Source organism: Chiloscyllium plagiosum, unplaced genomic scaffold, assembly GCF_037043375.1.
Source record: "Chiloscyllium plagiosum isolate Xiang-an unplaced genomic scaffold, Cpla_swu_hap1 HiC_scaffold_25, whole genome shotgun sequence".
Taxonomy (NCBI): Eukaryota; Metazoa; Chordata; class Chondrichthyes; order Orectolobiformes; family Hemiscylliidae; genus Chiloscyllium; species Chiloscyllium plagiosum.
The window spans coordinates 51,450,292-51,469,983 of record NW_028270163.1 but is presented as its reverse complement, the minus strand read 5'-3'; the positions used below and the strand labels follow the sequence as shown (position 1 = coordinate 51,469,983).

Sequence of the window (19,692 nt, the reverse complement as noted above, 5' to 3'; positions counted from 1 at the left end):
CCTTCTTAAAAAATATTCTAGGATATATAAAACTCTAATGAGAAAGGACAGCATCATCTCACCTTCTTTCAGAGGCCAGTGATATTTGGTACAAGAAAATTGTTTTTGCTCAATGTTAGTCCCTTCCTACACTTTATTATCTTAGACTACCCAAATGTCATCTCTAGTTACTGTCAACAAACACTGCTCTTCTGCTATTTGAAATTAAATCTAAAAATTAAATAAACTAGTAGTTGCAGACTGTGCTGCTTGCTTGGCAAATTGAGTCTGATTGCTTTTTCATGACAATGTTTTAGGCAATGGGGAACGACCAGCTGCACAAGTTGCAAGCTAACCCAAAAAAAAGGAACAAGGCTTAAATGTATTCCTTTTATTTGCAGAACATGGGGCCCACTTTAAGAATGTACATCAGTTCTAGCAAGAGTAAATACCATACATTACAATTACTACAAAACCTAATCAGATAAGATAGTTTGTTGTGAGATCTTGGAGTAAAAATCTTTTAATCTGTGTACATCAGTGTTGAAATTGGTTGATGTATTGCGACTTTACACACCAACATCTCAGGAATGGCAATGAAAGAGGTAGGAATTTTTAATCCATTTTTGTACAGGCACAAGGGCCAAACAGCTGACTATTTTATATTCATTTTATAAGGTCAACTGGATTATCTTAAATTTGGCTAGTGTAGTTGTTCCCATTGACAAGACATTGCCATATAGAATGCAGAATTCACTTGCTAACCAGTCAGTCCCTTTTTTGTGTACAGTATAAACTGTTGTGATTGTTGAAATTTGGCATTCTTGCATTTGTTCTGATGAATACAAGGCAAAAAGCTTTCACAACACATCTCTCCTTTCAGTAGTACTCATGTGCTGAGCTTCCAGGGAAATATTTAACTTAGTTACTTCAAAAAGATTATCGATACCATTTCTATACAGAAGAAATTACTGAAAAAATTGACCTTACCTCTTACAATTATAGTAACATACTGACTTTTTTTTGTTCGAGTGATTTGATTTGCAGAATTTGATACCTCACAGGAATACTTTCCACTGTGCCCATTCTTAACTGAAACAATATGATGGACTGCTGTGGTCGCATTTAATGTTATTTGATGCAGAGGAATTTTTGATGTATCTTGGTAAAACTTGTAAGTTATTGGATAGGATCCGCCCAACACAGCACATGAAAGATCCAAAGAACCGTCTTCTACCACATTACCACCAATGGGTGTTGACATTAAAGTTGGTATGGAAACTGGTACTGTTACGAAAGAAAACAAATTTCAGATACAGCGATCTTGTTATCTAGTATTAAAAAGAGCCAGTTTTTGTGGCCCAAGATTACCTGGTTAATGCAAAGCTAGCCAAACCTGTTACTACAGCACTTTCTCTCAATGATTGTAGCAGTAGTCTTTTTAGCTTTGTACAGCTTTGGAACAACTCGTGGAGGGAGCTATCGGAAATTATTCAAAACTGCACACAAGCTGCAATTTAAAAAGCATGCAGCCATTTAGAATGCACATGGAAGCAAAAACTCCTTCATTTGAGGGGACTGTCTGAGCAGTTGAGAAGCCAATCCCAGCATTCCTTCCAGTCTGCAGGGATCTTGGCACAAATCAAAACACCGTGTGAAGAAACATTGAGCTGTTGAAATGAGGCTGGAAATTGGGAAAAGGTCCCTTCACTTTTCACCAAGTTATTACTAGGAATAGCACAAAATCTTACAGTTGCGCATTGGGTGGAAGAGCTGATGCAACATGGGCCTGTGACCCTTCATCCTTTTCACTGCATTTGCGATTGACATTCCACAGTTGCCAGGAACAGAAATATTATCTGCTCTGCTGCAGTTATTTGCTTCAGTTTTGTTCTATTATAAATCTTATTTAAAAGTTAACAGTAGACAAGATACAAAACCTCTGGCTGGTGATAAGCCAAACAAGGTAATGTTCTAGGCATGCAGGAAAATTTTGGTGTAAATCGGAAGAAATATTGAGGAAACAAAACCTGCAAATCCAGCTCCACTATATTCTGATTGCTGACACCAAACACCTTAGTTTAGAATCACTCCAGACCATATCTAGGCTGTGTATTTCTCAATGCAAATAAATATCAGTCTTACCTGCCACAGTCACTTGTCTTCTTATAGCTTGAGATACACTGTTCCATCTCGCCATGCACCCATACTTTCCTGTATCAGTTGCATTTGCTGTTTTAGAAAATACCACTGAGCTAGTATTTCCTGTACTTATTGGAGTTGTATCCTTCATAATGATTAATTGAGGTTTTACATGAGGAAGCAAATGCGTAACCCTGCATTTAATGGTGAGTTTATCTCCTTCAAATATTTCATTTGACGGTTCAATTTCAAACATTTGATCTGAAAATGGATCTGAAATAAAAGGTAGATATTGTAAGTAAACAATAGTAGCAGTGTCTGATATCAATATAAATTTTAACGTCTTTAAGACATTGCTATCCCATTAGCTCATTCTGTACCACTTCCTGATCAACAGTACCACTGGTGAGCTTTTCTCACAGTTTACCAGCTGAGGTGAGCTGCTGATTTTTCTTTTAGTATGAGGAATGATACTAGGCCCTGAAAATTAATGTCAACTGCCAGTTTATAAGGTAAGTAGGGGGACATTTCACGTGTAGGGACCACCATTCTGTGACCACTGGTGAGTGACAGGTGAAACATAGAGTGCATGGTGCAAAGGGACATTGAGTATGGGGAAAGATAACCTACCATTCTCCACAAAGTGTGTAGTGTTCTCTCTGTTTACATCTGTATTCACAACTGTAATGGGTCTAGACACGGTAGGTCAGGAAAAGCTTTGCACTACTGAAGGTATGAAGAATAGGGCATAGGTTTAAAGTAATGAATTTGGTTAAAAGTAAAGTAAAAGAGACATCAGGAGAGCCTCATGGAGGTAGGAATGGGGTTGTCAGGCTAAAATTCCAGGTTTTCCCCTTTTAATTTCCTTCCAGTTTCATTGACGAATTGCCAAATAGAAGGTCACCAGACATTCCTTGTGCAAGGAAGATCTGAATGGACAGACAGCATGAAGGATCAAAGCAAAAGACATCTTCAAAATAATCTACTTCATGAATCATTATCCAAGGTCCTGCTGAAGGCAGCTTTCTATCTGCGTACCTTATTGCCTGACTAATGCCCTAAACCCACAAATTCAGAGTTGTTAACTTTTGGTTACCCTATGGTATGTAAGTAGGCTGTAGCAACATTAGCAACTCACACAGAAGCTTAAACTTGGAAGAATGTCACAAAATGGCACATGAAAGCTCAAACTGAAATAATGAAGCGATCAAGAGGGAGATCTCCAAGAGAGTTTGAAAATGTACGGTTGAAGAACAGATATAGGTAAGGAAATGAGAGTGAGAATCGTAATTTGTGAATGTTTGGGAACTAAGAATCAAATAGATTAACAATTCCAGGAGTAATGGGCAAGAGGACTTGGTGCCAGGTAGCATATAGCTAGTGCTTATCTCAAGATGGGAGACCAGCCAAACGGAGTATTGGAGTAATTGATTAGAACAGCTAGAGATGACTCAGGATTAAGGTTTAACTGGAAGATAGGTTGAGTTAAGGAAAGAAACACAGGGAAAACAAAAGATCTAATCGTAGAATGGCTGAGAAGGGAAAAAAAATCAATTTGGAACCAAAAAGGACACTGATTTTGTGAGGAGAAATTCCCGGTGGTGTTCCAATGCATCTGCTGTCCTTATTCTTACACATCTTGGAGGCTGTAGGTTTGGAATGTGGGGTCAAAGGAACCTTAGGGAGTTGCTGCACTGCAACTTGTGTTGGTGTCCAAGGGATGAATGTTTAAGGTGGTGGATACGGTGCCAATCAAGTGAGCTGCTTTGTTCTTGATGGGCTAAGCTTTGAGTGCTATTGAAAAGTATTCAGTCATACTCCTGACTTGTTTTATAGATGATGGATTATCAGCAGATTGGTTATTTATAGTAATAGAGCTGTATAACATGAAAACTGACCCTTTAATCCAATTTGTCCATGCCAACCAGATATCCTAAATTAATCTAGTCCCATTTACAAGCTTTTGGCCCAAGTATCTCAAGATCCTTCTTATTCATATACCCATCCAGATGCCTTTTAAATGTTGTAATTGTACCAGCTTTACCACCTCCTCTGGCAGCTCATTCCATATACACACCACCCTCTGCAAGAAAAAAAAATGCCCTTTAGATCCCTTTTAAATTTTTCCCCTCTCACCCTAAACCTATGTCCTCTGGTTTTGGACTCCCCTACCTGAGGAGTTATTCACCCTATCTAGGCCCCTCATGACTTTATAAACCTCTATAAGGTCACCCCTCGGTCTCTGACGCTGTAGGGAAAATAGCCCCAGCCTAGTCAACCTCTCCCTTTAGCTCAAACCCTCCAGTCCTGGCAACATCCTTTGAAATCTTTTATGAACCCTTTCAAGTTTCACAACATCCTTCCTATAGCAGGGAGACCACAATTGTACATAGTATATCAAAAGTGGACTGCCCAATGTCCTGTACAGCCACAACATAACCTCTCAACCCCTATATTTAATGCACTGACCAATAAAAGCAAGCATACCAAATGCCTTCTTCACTATTCAGTCTATCTGCGACTTCACTTGTCCCAGAATTTACCATCTTTGACCTGCTTTAGTAGCTGTGACATTTATATGACTAATTGTTAAGATTATGATCAATGGTAACTGCAAGGATGTTGACAGTTGAGGATTCAGCCATGGAAAGAGTCAAGAGAAGATGGTTGTATCTTCTCTTGTTAGAGATGGTCATTACCTGGCACTCAATATGAAGTATAAAACAGTCATTAAGTTTTTGCTGGTGCTTAGTATGTCAGGAGTTGCAAAAGGCACTGAACTCTGTACAAGCAGAAAACATTCTCACTCACCACGTTTACTACTCTTTGATGATTCAACGAATTTCCTGTTAGAATTATAGCAAATACAGTACCTGCAGAATATTTGGGGCCATCAAATGTAACTTTAGTGCATGGTTCTCCTGGGTTACATATCTTTGTTAGGTTTGCCCCTGGAGGAGACTAGGAGGACGATTGTGGGAACTTTGGGTGTTTTGCTGTACATAGATTTACAATAATTGAAGATATTTCACGATACCCAAACTAACTTACTTTGTACTGAGAGCTGTACTACTTCACTGTGCTTTGAGACACTCCTGGCTGCAGGCACTTCGATTGTACAACTATAGTTTTTCTCTGTATCTGTTGTCACCCTCAGTTGGTGTGTCGCAGTTTTGTTTTTGCTTGAAGTTTCATGGAGACGCACTGGGTTCAGTCCATTTTTATATGTGTAGAATATGAATGTCAGAGGAGGAATTTCCTCAGATGTACAGCACAACTCAGTTAAATCTCCCAAAATCACCTCTATTGGATGTACGGTGAGTACAGGTGTCTGTAAATTTCCTGAGGTATACAAACAGGGAATAATGAAATAATTTCTATAGACAAATAAGAAAGAAAAAAAATGTTCATCTAGCCTCTGCACTTCCATGAATCATTGTCTCTTTCTATATGACAGTATCGTGTTTTTGCTTCTCAAACCTTTTCCATTTTTCATCACCTGACCTCCATCAACACATTCCATTCCTTTGTGTATCTACTTCGCTTTGTCTTAAGATCATCCACTGTATTTTTCTCTGTGATAGACAATTCCACATTCTTGCCACTGTCTGGGTAAGGACATTTATCCTGAAATCTCTATTGCAAATTTAGTGATTTAGAGTCATAGAGTCATAGAGATGTACAGCACGGAAACCGACCCTTCGGTCCAACTCATCCATACCAACCAGATATCTCAACCTAATCTAGTCCCATTTGCCAGCACTTGGCCCATATCCCTCTAAATCTATCCAATTTCTATGCCCATCCACATGCTTTTTAAATATTGCAATTGTACCAGCCTCCACCATTTCTCCTGGCAGCTCATTCCTTACACACACCACCTTCTGCGTGAAAAGGTTGCCTTTTAGGTCCCTTTTACATCTTTTCCGCCCTCACCCATGCTCTCTAGTCCTGGACTCCCCCACCCCAGGGAAAAGACTTTGTCTGTTTACCCTAACAATGCCCCTTGTGATTTTATAAACCTCTATGAGGTCTCCCCTAAGAGTCCAACGCTCCAGGGAAAACATCCCAGCCTATTCAGCCTCTCCCAATAGCTCAAATCCTCCAACACTGGCAACATCCTTGTAAATCTTTTCTGAACCCTTTCAAATTTCATGACATCCTTCCAAAAGGAAAGAGACCAGAATTGCACGCAATATTCCAAAAGTAGTCTAACCAATGTCCTGTACAGCCACAGCACGACCTCCCAACTGCTGTACTCAATGGTCTGACCAATAAAGGAAGCACCTTCTTCATTATCTTACCTACCTGTGATTCTACTTTCAAGGAGCTATGAACCTGCACTCCTGTTCAGCAACACTCCCTGGGACCTTACCATTAAGTGTATAAGTCCTGCTAAGATTTGCTTTCCCAAAATGCAGCACCTCGCATTTATCTGAATTAAACTCCATCTGTCACTCCTCAGCCCATTGGCCCATCTGATCAAGATCCTGTTCTAATTGGAGGTAACCTTCTTCGCTGTCCACTACACGTCCAATTTTGGTGTATCTGCAAACTTTCTAACTATACCTCTTATGCTCGCATCCAAATCATTTACATAATTGACAAAAAGTAGTGGACCCAGCACCGTTCCTTGTGGCACTCCACTGATCACAGGCCTCCAGTCTGAAAAACAACCCTCCATCACCACCCTGTCTTCTACCTTCGAGCCAGTTCTGCATCCAAATGGCTAGTTCTCTCTGTATTCCATGAGATCTAACCTTGCTATGTTCCCTAGCTCTAGATTCTGCTTGCAAGGGAAACAACAGTACGTCTAGCTTATCAAACCTTTTCATAAAAACCTAATGGCTTCTATCAGGTAAACTATAAGCCTTTTTCTGGATAAATAAATGCCAGCCTGTTCAACCTTATCAGAAATGAATATCATCTCATTTTTGATTATCATTCCACTAAATTTTGTTTTGTTCCTTCTCCAGTGTCTTTATGTCATCTTTTACCATGGAGACCAAAATTGTTTAGTTACACCATCTTTGGATACAAGTCTAACAAATTTCCTTAAAACGTTAGAGAAGTTTCCCCTAGAAAAGAAATTGTCTGTTGTGTTTGCTGTTCCTTATTCATGGGATTTGTGTAACACTGACAAGGTTAGCAGTTTACTGCCTATCTCTGATTGTCTTTGAGAAGACATAGCAGACGGACAGTGTTGTTTAGAGCTGCGTACATCCAAGTAAATGGGGGTGCGCCATCAGACACCTGACTTATCCCTTGTAGATAGTGGACAGGCTTTGGACAGTCAGGAGGGTGTCATGCTATAGGATTCTTAGCCTGAGCCACTGTATGTATATGGTTAGTCCAGCAGTTGCTTGCTGATGGTGAGCCCCAGATGTAGAAAGTGGAGGGATTTATTGATAGTAGTGCCATTGAATGTCAGGTGATGATGGTTAGAATCTCTTGGTGGAAATGGTCATTGTCCAATTGTCATTTTTATGTTGTATGAATTCAATAAAAAATCTGGAATTAAAGGAAGTTGGCCTAATGATGACGATGTAGCCACTTTTAATTGTACTAAAAACACATCTGGCTCACTAATGTCTTTTAGAGAAGGAAATCTCTCATCCTTCTTTGGTCTGACCCAAGTGTGACTCCATATTCTTAACTACCCTCGGAAATGGCCCAAGCAAGCCACTCAGGTTAAGGGGTGATAAGGGATGGGCAATTAAAGCTGGCCCAGCCAGTGACATCCACATCTTATGTACAACAGCAAATGTCATGGATACTGTGTAGATCTTGCTGCATTTGGACTTGGACGGCTTTAAAATCTGAATCATTGTAAATGATGCCAATATCTTGCAATTATATGCAAGCCTCCTCATTGCTGATCTTATGATAGAGGGAAGGGTTACTTCATGGCCACTGAAGAGTTTCAACCCCCCCCCTCCAACATCCCCAATCATTTGCCTTCCTGAAGGGTGAGAAAAGTTGCTAGTTTTCTGACTGACTGCCAGATTCCAGGGTAGGTATTGTCTGAAAGACTGGTGCCGTGGCCCAAGGCAGACCAGGAAACTTAACTATTCTCTACCTATCAACTCATAATTAGCTGACTGACATCAAAAGGTCCAAATTATATCTAGGAGGGAGTGGTATGTCAATCACTTTGTAACATTTCTGTTCCCTCTTTGGTGAGAAATGGGAAAATCCATCTTTTGCTTTGGAAGGATGGTATCCTCAGTTTATTGTGTGTATCAAAGGTAATAATGTCCTACTTATCAATAATTTGTTGTTTAATTTAATATAGTCCAAAGGAGTTCTCCATTTCCATATAACATTCTCCAATAATAATAGTCCAAGATACCTATTTCAAACACCTTGGTTGAAACTGATTTATTACTCACAAAAGTGCCAGCAAAAGTGGTATTGCTCTTACGTCTGGGACAGATGGTAATATGTACCAGCTCAACTCCAAAGTTTGAGGGCACAATCTATCACCAGTGTAACACCAAGATAATGCTGCATGTTTAAATATGCTGTCTTTTACAACAGAAGTTGTGAGATCCTCCCTGCCTTCTATTTCATGACACAATGAAGTGAGCACTTCTCTCTTGTGCCAAGACATAGGAGCAGAAATTGGCCATTCAGTCCATCATGTCTGCTCCATCAGCCAAGGCGATCCTCAGCTCCATTTTTCTGCATTTTCCCTATGACCCTTGATAGATCTTTAATCAGTAAAGCAATCTCAGCCTTGAATACACTTAATGACCCATGTAGATAGGCCTTCTGTCATCTTCCTATAACACAACAGTTTGTCATCACTACACTATCTGTAGGACCTTATGGTGTACTACTTGGCAGTCCCATTGCTTGTATTACAACAGTGGCATAGGTGCCAAAAAATACTTTACTGACTATAAAGTGCTTTGGCACACACTGAAGTCATGAAACTAAACTATACATCTTTACATTCGGTGTTATTAATTATTTCACAGTACCTGTAACTGTTATGAATGTGGAAGCACTTTCCTCCCTTTGACTTCCTGCTGCCACTTCACAACTGTAGTATCCAGAATGTGAGGGTCGAGCCGATTGGATTAGATATTGAGATTCTTGCGCCTGAATTGTAACAGTTTTCAGCAGGACATCTTGTGTCTGTCCCTTATAGAATAAGTATGAAATCTGAGGTGATTGACCAGAAGGTGTCAGGATATCCACAGAACAAGTCAGGGTAATGTTGCTTCCTTCTTTAATGCCACCAGCATCTGCAGGATTATATTTTAGTTTTACACTGTTTATAATCACACCTGAGAGAGAAGAACAGATGCAGAAATTAAGTTCAATTTGTGCAACATTTTTACCCTGTACTACCTGCACAGAAACCATTGTTAAGAGATCATTGTGTATTCATTTTTGGCTACATATTTTAGAGAGAGATTCTTCAGAAAGTTTGGGATTTGCTGCAACAATCAGACTGCTAAATCAATTTACAAGAAGCAAAAGAAAACTACAGATGCAAAGATTCTGAAACATATAAGTTTGGTTGGTCTAGATGAGAGATTATTACAAGCTGATTTTTCCCATTTTTAGTTGACACGTTTATTCCAGTAAGATTCATGATGCACGGTCCACCACAGCTCAGAACGGATAAAAGCAAATTACTGTGGATGCTGGAATCTGAAACCAAAAGAGAAAATGCTGGAAAATCTCAGCAGGTCAGGCAGCATCTGTAAGGAGAGAAAAGAGCTGATGTTTCGAGTCTAACTGACAAAGGGTCAGTTAGACTCGAAATGTCAGCTCTTTTCTCTCCTTACAGATGCTGCCAGAACTGCTGAGATTTTCCAGCATTTTCTCTTTTGGTTACAGCTCAGAATGGTGCAGGGTGACCATAACTGTACACAGGGTTCCAAAAGTGGAGTCACCAACATCCTGTACAACCGCAACATAATATCCCAACTCCTATACTCAATGGTCTGAGCAATGATGGCAAGCTTGCCAAACACCTTCATCTCATTAATTACGCAACAGGGCTCTTTGGCTCTTTTCTCATGGAAAGACACTATTGCTCACCATAGCCAGAACCTTCTGCCATTTGTGCCACTGGTGCCATATTTAAAACCCAAAATACATACCAGTTCTGATGCCATGATTCAGGAACTGGTCTTCATACTGTGGTACTCAGAGGACATGGCTCAAAGGAAAACTGGCATCCTGCTCTGATTGACAGAGATGTGGTGGTATTGGTGGACAATGGGGTAGAGAGGAGGGCAATGCTTTATCCAGGTGACCACCATGGGAGGCTATGTCACCAAACACAGCGAGTGTGGACTGGGATAACAACCTTGGTCAGTTCGATGTCATGGGTAAAAAGGAAAATGCTTACAGGACCAGAACTTGCTTGTACTTTCCTACTACACATACCTCTCACTAAGACTTACAGACTACAATGACTCTCACTATTAATTGCTTCACAAAACAACACATAGAACTGCAGATGCTGGATCAGAAACAAACAGAAACAGAAGTTGCTGGAGAAACCCAGCAGGTTCCGACAGCGTGAAGGGAAAAAAGGAAAGCTAACATTTTGAGTCTGGTGACTCTTCATCAGAACTAATAATAACCAAAATAAAGTTGTAGTTATGCTGAAGGTGAGGTTTGGTGGGGTGGGGAATTGGTGGTGCGGGGAATTGGTGGTGCTGGTGGAGAGAGAGGTGCATGGATAAGTGGAGATGGAGCCCTACAATAAAGAGATGCAAGAACTCCATCCCATTCTCCTAGTTTCTTCATTGCCATTGCATCTGTTCTGATGATACCACATTCCGTAAGGGACCTCAATGTCCACCTTCTTCCTATAGCCCTTCACTTCCCTTCCACAACAATGATAGAGTCTCCCTCATCCTCACTCCCCCATCCAAATGATTGTAAGTTGCCATTTCTATTAACTCCAATTGGATTCCACAACCAGACATACATTCCCATCCCCTGTCAGCATTTCACAGGGACCATTCCCTCTGGGACACCCTGGTCCATTCCACCTCCCATCCCAATACCTCCTCACACTCCCATGTCATCTTGCCATGCCATGTCTGTTTACCTCCTCTTCACAATCCAAAGCTCCAGAACACCTTCCAGCTGAAGCAGTGGTTTGTCTGTACTTTTTTCAATCTAGTCTACTGTATTCGCTGCTCACTGGCTGGTGTCCTCAAGCCTTTTACCCACCACTACACCTGGTCCTGTGACGATGTGGTTACTTTCAGTACAGCCAACACGTTCTCACCCACTCTCATCCCATTCTCACATTACATGGGGTCACTGGTAGCACAGCCTACCCATTCTCTCCTACTTTCCAGTTCTCATTTTCACTTACTTAGCTTCTCTTCTGTCCTTGCTTATCAATAATCCCCTCATTTGCCTACCCCTTTTATCTCTCTGGGCTGTCTCCACTTATCCGTTCACCTCTTCCCATCACACACACACACCTCTCTATCACCAACTCTCCACTTCTACTGCAATCCATTCTGAAGTGTCAACATACTCGAAACATGAACTCTGCCTTCTTCCCACAGATGCTACCAGAGCTGCTGAATTTCAACAACAATTTCTGTTTACATTGTATGCATCATGTCCATCCACCTTCTCTTATCCATCTCATACCCCCCAAAACTGCTGGGTCTTCCTGCTCACTGGAGACACCTCATGTTCTTGTATCACCACTTGTTACTGTTCTACCAGTACCATCAAACTCAATCCCTACCTTTGCCTCCTTGCAAGAAAATTTGGCTGAAGACGAGGCCAAGGGGGCTAATACTAGTGGCAAATGTCAGGATTCTCTATATCCAAATCGATCCAACTATGAAACAGGCTCCCTTAATCCCAGCACAGAAACAGACCCTTCAGTCCAATTTTCATCCATACCTACCAGACATCCTAAATTAATCTAGTCCTGTTTGCCAGCATTTGGCCCATGTCCCTCTAAACCTTTCCTATTCATATACCATCCTGAAAATGTTGTTTCCAGCACTTCCTTTGGCAGCTCATTCCATAGACACACCACCCTCTGTGAAAAAAAATGCCTCTTGGATCCCTTTTAATTCTGTCCCCTCACCCTAAATCTATGCCCTCTAGTTTTGGACTCCCTCACTCTGGGGAAAAGACCTTAGCTATTTACCCTATCCATGCCCCTCATGATTTTAATCCTCTATAATATCACTCCTCAGCCTCTGATGCTCCAGGGAAAACAGCCCCAGCCTATTCAGCCTCTCCCTACAGCTCAAACCTCCAGTCCTGGCAATATCCTTGTAAATCTTTCCTGAATCATTTCAAGTTTCACAATATTGAACACCCTTTTCCAAAAGTGACCTAACCAACGTCCTGTACAGCCACAACCTTCCAATGCCTATACTCAATGCACTGACCCATGAGAGGGAGAGGGGAAAAAGCAACATACTGAGGGCTTATGGTAGGACAGCGACACAATTACATTACAAACAAGAAAAATGAGTAGGCCATTCAATCCTTCGAGACTGCTCCGCCATTCAACAACTTCTCGAAGTATGTCTTCACTTATACTCTTAAAGTTCCTGCTCTGGTATCTTTTTCACAGTTTTATCTGATTATATCACACCGCTGAGATACGTGAGCATCCTGAAATGAACAAGTGTTGCTCCTCTCTCAAAATCAACCGACTGTTTGATTTCAGATCGTCTCAGATGTTACTGTTCTTGAACTGTGATATTGAGAACCACAGCCAAGGCATTACACTTTCATGTGGAGACCAGTGAAGCTAAACAAAATGTAAGGAATGTATGAGCACACATTTTACACCCACAGGGTGAGTGAAAGTACTGTTTTGGTGTTGATCCCACACATCTCAAGATGAAGAGGTTCAGTCTATCTAGCAGTTTTTCCAAGGGAGCATAATGTAATTCAAATTTTGGAGATGTATAATGGGCATGAGTACTCTCCCTCAGAGCACACTGGCCTGCCGGGAAACACTGTACAAAATGCTGCCTCTCACACATTCAACTAGGAGAAAGTGAGGACTGCAGATGCTGGAGATCAGAGTCAAAAAGTGTGGTGCTGGAAATGCACAGCCAGTCAGACAGTATCCGAGAAGCAGGAGAATCGACTGGAATGATGAAGAGCTCTTGCCCAAAACACCGACTCTCCTGCCCCTCGGATGCAGCCTAACCAGCTGTGCTTTTCCAGCACCACACTTTTCAACTCTCGCACATTCAACTCTGTTTTAGGGGATGCTCAAACATTTGAAGATGACTTAGCAATCCATGCGCACCCTCAAAAATTAAGATGTTCACCAATGATGGAACACTCTAAAGGAGATGCCTCAGGACTTCAGCTGCCTATCATGGGAGATTTCACTGCACAACACTCTGATATCATATATTGACTGAAGTCTTAAGAACTAACTAATCTTAGCTTCATGCAATATTAATACAGTGTCTCACTGACTGTTGCATTTTCCTCATGGTTGTGGATGTTGTGATGATACTTGAAAAAGGAAGATCATGCAAAGATATCAAGCATGCAATCAGACAGATCATAAATTTATTCAGCAACACAGAGAGGTGAATGGACTGCTACAACAGCAATGTCTATATGTCCGTTGCACTAAACAGGAGCTGGTTACCTATGTTACCTAAACAGTTAAAAAGTAAGTCCAAACTTGGCTCATGCATAATAAAGAGAAAGCTAGAGAAATTCAGTTGGTCTGGCCGCATCTGAGGAGAGAGAAACCGTATTAACATTTTGAGTTCAATATGTTCGTGTTTGTGTGTGTCTGTGTGTCAGTATGTGTCTGTGTGTCTGCTCGTGTGTGATTCTGTGTGCGTGTGTTCATGTTAAATACTTTCAAACTGTATTGATGCTGCCAGTCTCTTTTGCTTTTCCCTATTTATAAAGTCAATGTTGGTGCTGTGCTAATATAAAATGGTGACTGTTGACAAATCTAAGATATCTGCCTGATGTGGGTCAGGAATGCTTTCAGCAAGGGAGAGGGGGGAATGTGTCAAAAGCCAATTTCCATTCATAGATCCTTGCAGAGGTAGGAAATGGAGACAGCTCTTTGAAGGTGATTAAAATGCCCAAAACATCAATTTTACTGTTCCTCAGATGCTGCATGACCTGCTGTGCATTTCCAGCAGCACTCTAATCTTGACTCTGTTCTGAAGAAGAGTCATGCCAAACTCAAGAATATAAACAGCTGTCACCTGGAGAAAACGGCATCAACGACATCCTAGATGCATTAATGTACAGGACTGCACAAGTTCCCAGTTGCTCCTTGAACCAAGCTGCTGGTTTAAAAATTCAGGACACTAATGACCTTTGGTGTCTACCAGAGCATAAATCTAGGTCTGGCAGAGGTCAGAGTTCGGTGACAGTGGCCTGGGGCATCCTTCATTGGCGCCTGCATTGTTTTTCTGAAAGCTATAGAAAACGACAGTGAGGCCTGTAAATACAGCTTCACATTGTCCTCCTCCACTTCCTTGGTGGATCGTCACCTGGTGCTTCTCCCTCTGGAGGCTGTGCAATAGTTGCTGGAGGTTGCTGTTCTTGCTGACAAAGTTATAATTGCTGTCTCCTGCTACAGCATCTTCACATCTGAAGCAAGGCCATAAGGAGTCCAGCCATGATAAATATCCACATCAGAAGTGTGATCAGATATTCTTGTGGGGAAACGTCAGAGATTGAACTCCTGACCACTGAGATCACAAAGATGTCTCATATTATTTCTGATAGAGAGTGCCATCATTTCATCCAGGAAGTCAATCTCATATTTCGATAAGAAGCTCTGAGATATGTACCTCAAAAAATTGTACACTGTACAAAGAGTTCCTTCTACATTCTGTAGAACTCACCATGATAGAACTTCCATCAAAGTAAAGGAACCCTTGCACATCACAGACCAGGTCATTGCATACCTATAGTTTGGTGTGTGGATGTGGCTAGTGCAAAACATTGTCTTCCAGCAATAAATATGTCTCTGAAATGCCAAATCCAAGTACTGCCTTTAAGTTAGCTTGTTTAATTACAATTGCTTCACTAACATAATAAGGAGGCAATTAGTGTGCACAATATAATAGTCATGATTACTTAAGGCTATAATTTGTACTGTGCACTCTTGGAACTGGGTGCTCTGGTTTCCTCCCCCAGTCCAAAGATATGCAGGTTAAGTGAATTGGCTATGCTAAATTGCCCATAGTGTTAGGTGGATTAGTCAGGGGTAAATATGGGGGGGGGGGGGTTCTCTTTGGAGGGTCGGTGTGCACTTGTTGGACCAAAGGACCTGTTTCCACGCTGTAAGTAATCTAATCTAATTAATGATCTGCTGATGAAGTGCAATGATGTCAGATGGTGAAATGACTAAATCACAGGAGGAATGGTGACTCCAATTTGCCCTGACAGACCTCCAAGTCCAGGTTTTACTTTGACCCTAAAGAAAACATTAGGTTACTTAATCCACTCTGCATGTGGTGGCAGCCATAGAGTCATAGAGATGTACAGCACGGAAACTCATCCAAGCTGACTAGTCATCCAAACCCAATCTAGTCCGATGTGTCAGTACCTGGTCCATATCCCTCCAAACCCTTCCTATTCATATACCCATCCAGATGCCTTTTAAATGTTGCAATTGTACCAGCCTCCATCACTTCCTCTGGCAGTTCATTCCATACACGTAACACCCTCTGCATGAAAAAATTGTTTTTATATCTTCCCCCCCCCCCCACCACCCTAAACTTATGCTCTCTAGTTCTGGACTCCCCCACCCCAGGGAAGAGACCTTGCCTATTTATCCTATCCATGCCCCTCATGCTTTACAAACCTCTATAAAGGTCACCCCACAGCCTCCGACGCTCCAGGGAAAACAGCCCCAGCCTGTTCAGCCTCTCCCTATAGCTCAAATCCTCCAACCCTGGCAACATCCTTGTAAATCTTTTCTGAACCCTTTCAAGTTTCACAACATCTTTCCGACAGGAATGAGACCAGAACTGCACGCAATATTCCAAAAGTGGCCTAACCAACGTCCTGTACAGCCGCAACATGACCTCCCAACTCCTGTACTCAATATTCTGACCAGTAAAAGGAAAGCATACCAAAAGCCTTCTTCTCTATCCAATCTACCTGTGACTTCATTTTCAAGGAGCTATGAACCAGCACTCCAAGGTTTCTTTGTTCAGCAACACTCCCTAGGACCTTATCATTAAGTGTATAAGTCCTGCTAAGATTTGCTTTCCCAAAATGCAGCACCTTGCATTTATCTAAATTAAACTCCATCGCCACTTCTCAGCCCAATGGCCTTTGTTATCAGGCAGATGACTTTAGATTGAAAATTCGAAAAGTTTCAATTTTGTTCTTGAGTGACTTGCAGACTTTGTCTAATGCAAGAACCCCCCTCTGCCATCCTGTACGTTCCCTTTTAAATTGGTATCACATGGTCCCTATGACCTCTCAGCCTGCTCCATTTCCAATTAGCCCCCTTTATATAACTATTAATGTCCTCAATTTGCCGCCAGAATCCATGGTTTTGTGAATTGCCATGCCCTTAATGGCTCTTCACCCTTCCCATGTTGAGGCCAGGGCGATTGTTATCTGTGAGAACTTACCGTTCCAGAGCTCCGATCTCCTCCGATGGTCTGAGGTTCCACATGGTTATTCCAGGAGTTTGGGTATTAATGGTGGGCAAACTTATCAGGGGTCAGTTAATGGTTTCCAAGAGAAAGGAGGCAATTCGAAACGGAGGATAGGGTTAAGTTGCCTGGTTTGGAAGTAACAAGCACGATAGACAAAGGAGAGCTGGTGGATGTGATCGGTTTGGATTTCCAGAAGGCTTTAACCAGGTGCTGCATAGGACGCTGCTAAATAGTATAAGAGCCCATGGTGATAAGGGCAAGGTACTGGCATGGATGGCGGATTGGGTTGATGTGTATGGTGCTGGAAAAGCATAGCCAGTCAGCAACCGAGGAGCAAGTGAATTGACATTTCGAGCATAAGCTCTGGATAGCAGATTGGTTAACTGGCAGAAACGGAGAGAAGGAATAAAGGGGTCTTTTCAGGATGGCAACCAATGACTAGTGGAGTTGCACAGGGGTCAGTTTTGGGGCCACAACTATTCACATTATGCATTAACAATCTGTACAAAGGAACAGAGGGCTTGCTGCTGAATTTGCAGATGACCCAAAGATGGATGGAGGGACAGCTGGTGTTGAGGACAGGTGGAGGCTGCAAAAGAACTTGGACGGGAGAGTGGGCAAAGAAGTGACAGATGGAATACAATGTGGGAAAATGTGAGGTTAGGCATTTTGGTAGGAAGAATAGAGCTGTTGACTATTTTCTAAATAAGAACAACTTCAGGAGTTTGAAGCACAAAAGGATCTCTAAGGGTTAACATGCAGGTTCAGTTAGCAGTTAGGAAGGCAAATGCAACATAAGCATTCATTTCGACAGGGCTAAAATATTATAGCTGGAATGTAATTCTGAGATTGTACAAGACTGCATTTGCAATATTGAGAGCAGTTTTGGGCCCCATATCCAAGGAAGGATGTGCTGGCGTTGGAGGGGGTCCAGATGTGTTTACAAGAGTGATATGGGGTTGAAGGGTTTGTCATATGAGGAGCAGTTGAGGATTGTGGGCCTGTACTCGATAGTGTTTAGAAGGATAAGCTGGGATCTGATTGAAGTTTACAGAATATCTGGAGACTTGGATAGAGAGGATGTGGAGAAGATGTTTCCACAAGTAGGTGAGACAAGGATTCAACAGCACAGCCTCACAGTGTAGAGACAACTGAGATGAAGAGGTATTTCTTCTGCCAGGGGGTGATAAAATTGTGGAACACCTTGCTGCAGAGGCTAAGTCATTGAGTATAACTAAGACAGAGATAGATACGTTCTTTATTAGTAATGGAATCAAGGCTTATGGGAAGGAGGAGAATGGAGTTGAGAAATAGATCAACCATGATCAAATAGTAGCACAGACTCAACAGGGCAAGTAACTTAATTCTGGTCCTCCATCTTATGGTGCCAAAGGATGAAGTGGTGAGAGAGTTGGTCTAAGAACAGGCATGATAATTAGGCAAGGCTAGTGGTTTGCTGCTGCCAATATGATTTTGCATGGAGAAAAGGTCACAGAGGCTGGTGTCCATGACACATGTAGGGACATTGTGGTCTAGGCAGAGTCGAGTGACAGTTGGGACAAGCCTTCAGCGAGTTGCAGCCACCAAGTTCCCACTCTGATCTGCATATTGGGAAGTTGCACCATGTAGTTGCTTGTGAAGGAGAGAAGTGGCATACAAACGATGCAAATTGTGGGGTCTGATGAGATGCAAATATATGAAAATAAAGATTCCCATCACTCAGCGGTGAGATTCGGAAGCCACATTTAAAGGTTATGGAGAAATTCACAATAAGTTTTGCTCTGCAGTCAGAGTCATACAGTGCAGAAACAGACCCTTCAGTCAAACCAGTCCATGCCAAACATAATCCCAAACTAAACTAGTCCCACCTGCCTGCTCCTGGCCCATATCCCTCCAAACCTTTCCTATTCATGTATCTATCCAAATGCCTATTAAACATTGTACTTGTACCCACATCCACCACTTTCTCAGGAAATTCATTCCACACGCGAACCACCCTTGTAAAAATATTTAGTCTCTCATGCCTTTAAAAATCTTTCTCCTCTCACCTTAAAATGTGCCCCCTAATCTTGAAAGCCCCCATCCTAGGGGGAACATAACTACTGTTAACTCTATCTATACCTCTCATTATTTTATAAACATCTACCAGATTGTCTCTCAACCTTTTAAGCTCCACTGAAAAGGTCTCAGCCTCTCTTTATAACTCAAATCTTCCACACCCAGCTACATCCTGGTAGGATTCAGATTGTTTCCAATTTGAGCTGTATAACCATTGCACATGTTTCTTCAGGAAGGGGAAATATTCGACCCTACTCCTTCAGTAGGTTTGAACACTAAGTAATTTAAAGCATATTTAGGAACTATATACAACTTCACTGACATTCATTTTGGCTTCTGCCAGAGCCACTCAGCTCCTGATCTCATCATATGCTTGGTTCAAACATGGACAAAAGAGCTGAATTCCAGAGGTGAGATGATTGTGGTTACTCTGGACATCAAGATTACATTTGACCATGTGTGGCTACAGGAATCTTTGTGGGCGGCATGGTGGCTCAGTGGTTAGTACTGCTGCCTCACAGGGCCAAGAACCCAGGTTCATTTCCTGCCTCGGGTGACTGTGTGGAGTTTGCACATTCTCCCAGTGTCTGTTGGGTTTCCTCCAGGTGCCCTGGTTTCCTCCCAATATCCAAATAATGTGCAAGGTTTGTGAAGGTTTGTAGCTCAGGTTGAGGTTTAGGGTGTAGGTTTGCTCGCTGAGCTGTAGGTTTGATATCCAGACGTTTCATTACCTGGCTAGGTAACATCATCAGTAGTGACCTCCAAGTGAAGCGAAGCTGTTGTCTCCTGCTTTCTATTTATATGTTTGTCCTGGATGGGGTTCCTGGGGTTTGTGGTGATGTCATTTCCTGTTCGTTTTCTGAGGGGTTGATAGATG

The 19,692-nt window shown here is 41.9% G+C and overlaps 1 protein-coding gene across 8 annotated transcripts in view; it reads right to left on the bottom strand.

The window, feature by feature from the left end:
- LOC122562260 (platelet endothelial cell adhesion molecule-like) overlaps nucleotides 1-19,692 on the bottom strand; it is an 85,002-nt gene that overhangs the window by 54,023 nt on the left and 11,287 nt on the right. For 7 of the 8 annotated variants that reach the window (XM_043715023.2, XM_043715025.2, XM_043715026.2 and 4 more), the window contains exons 3-6: nucleotides 9,108-9,416; nucleotides 5,173-5,463; nucleotides 2,125-2,394; nucleotides 970-1,266 (exon numbers count right to left, since the gene is read on the bottom strand). In XM_043715023.2, the coding sequence (XP_043570958.2) occupies nucleotides 970-1,266; nucleotides 2,125-2,394; nucleotides 5,173-5,463; nucleotides 9,108-9,416 (1,167 nt within the window). The remainder of the gene's footprint in view (nucleotides 1-969; nucleotides 1,267-2,124; nucleotides 2,395-5,172; nucleotides 5,464-9,107; nucleotides 9,417-19,692) is intronic. The other variant, XM_088000722.1, reaches the window with a different exon arrangement.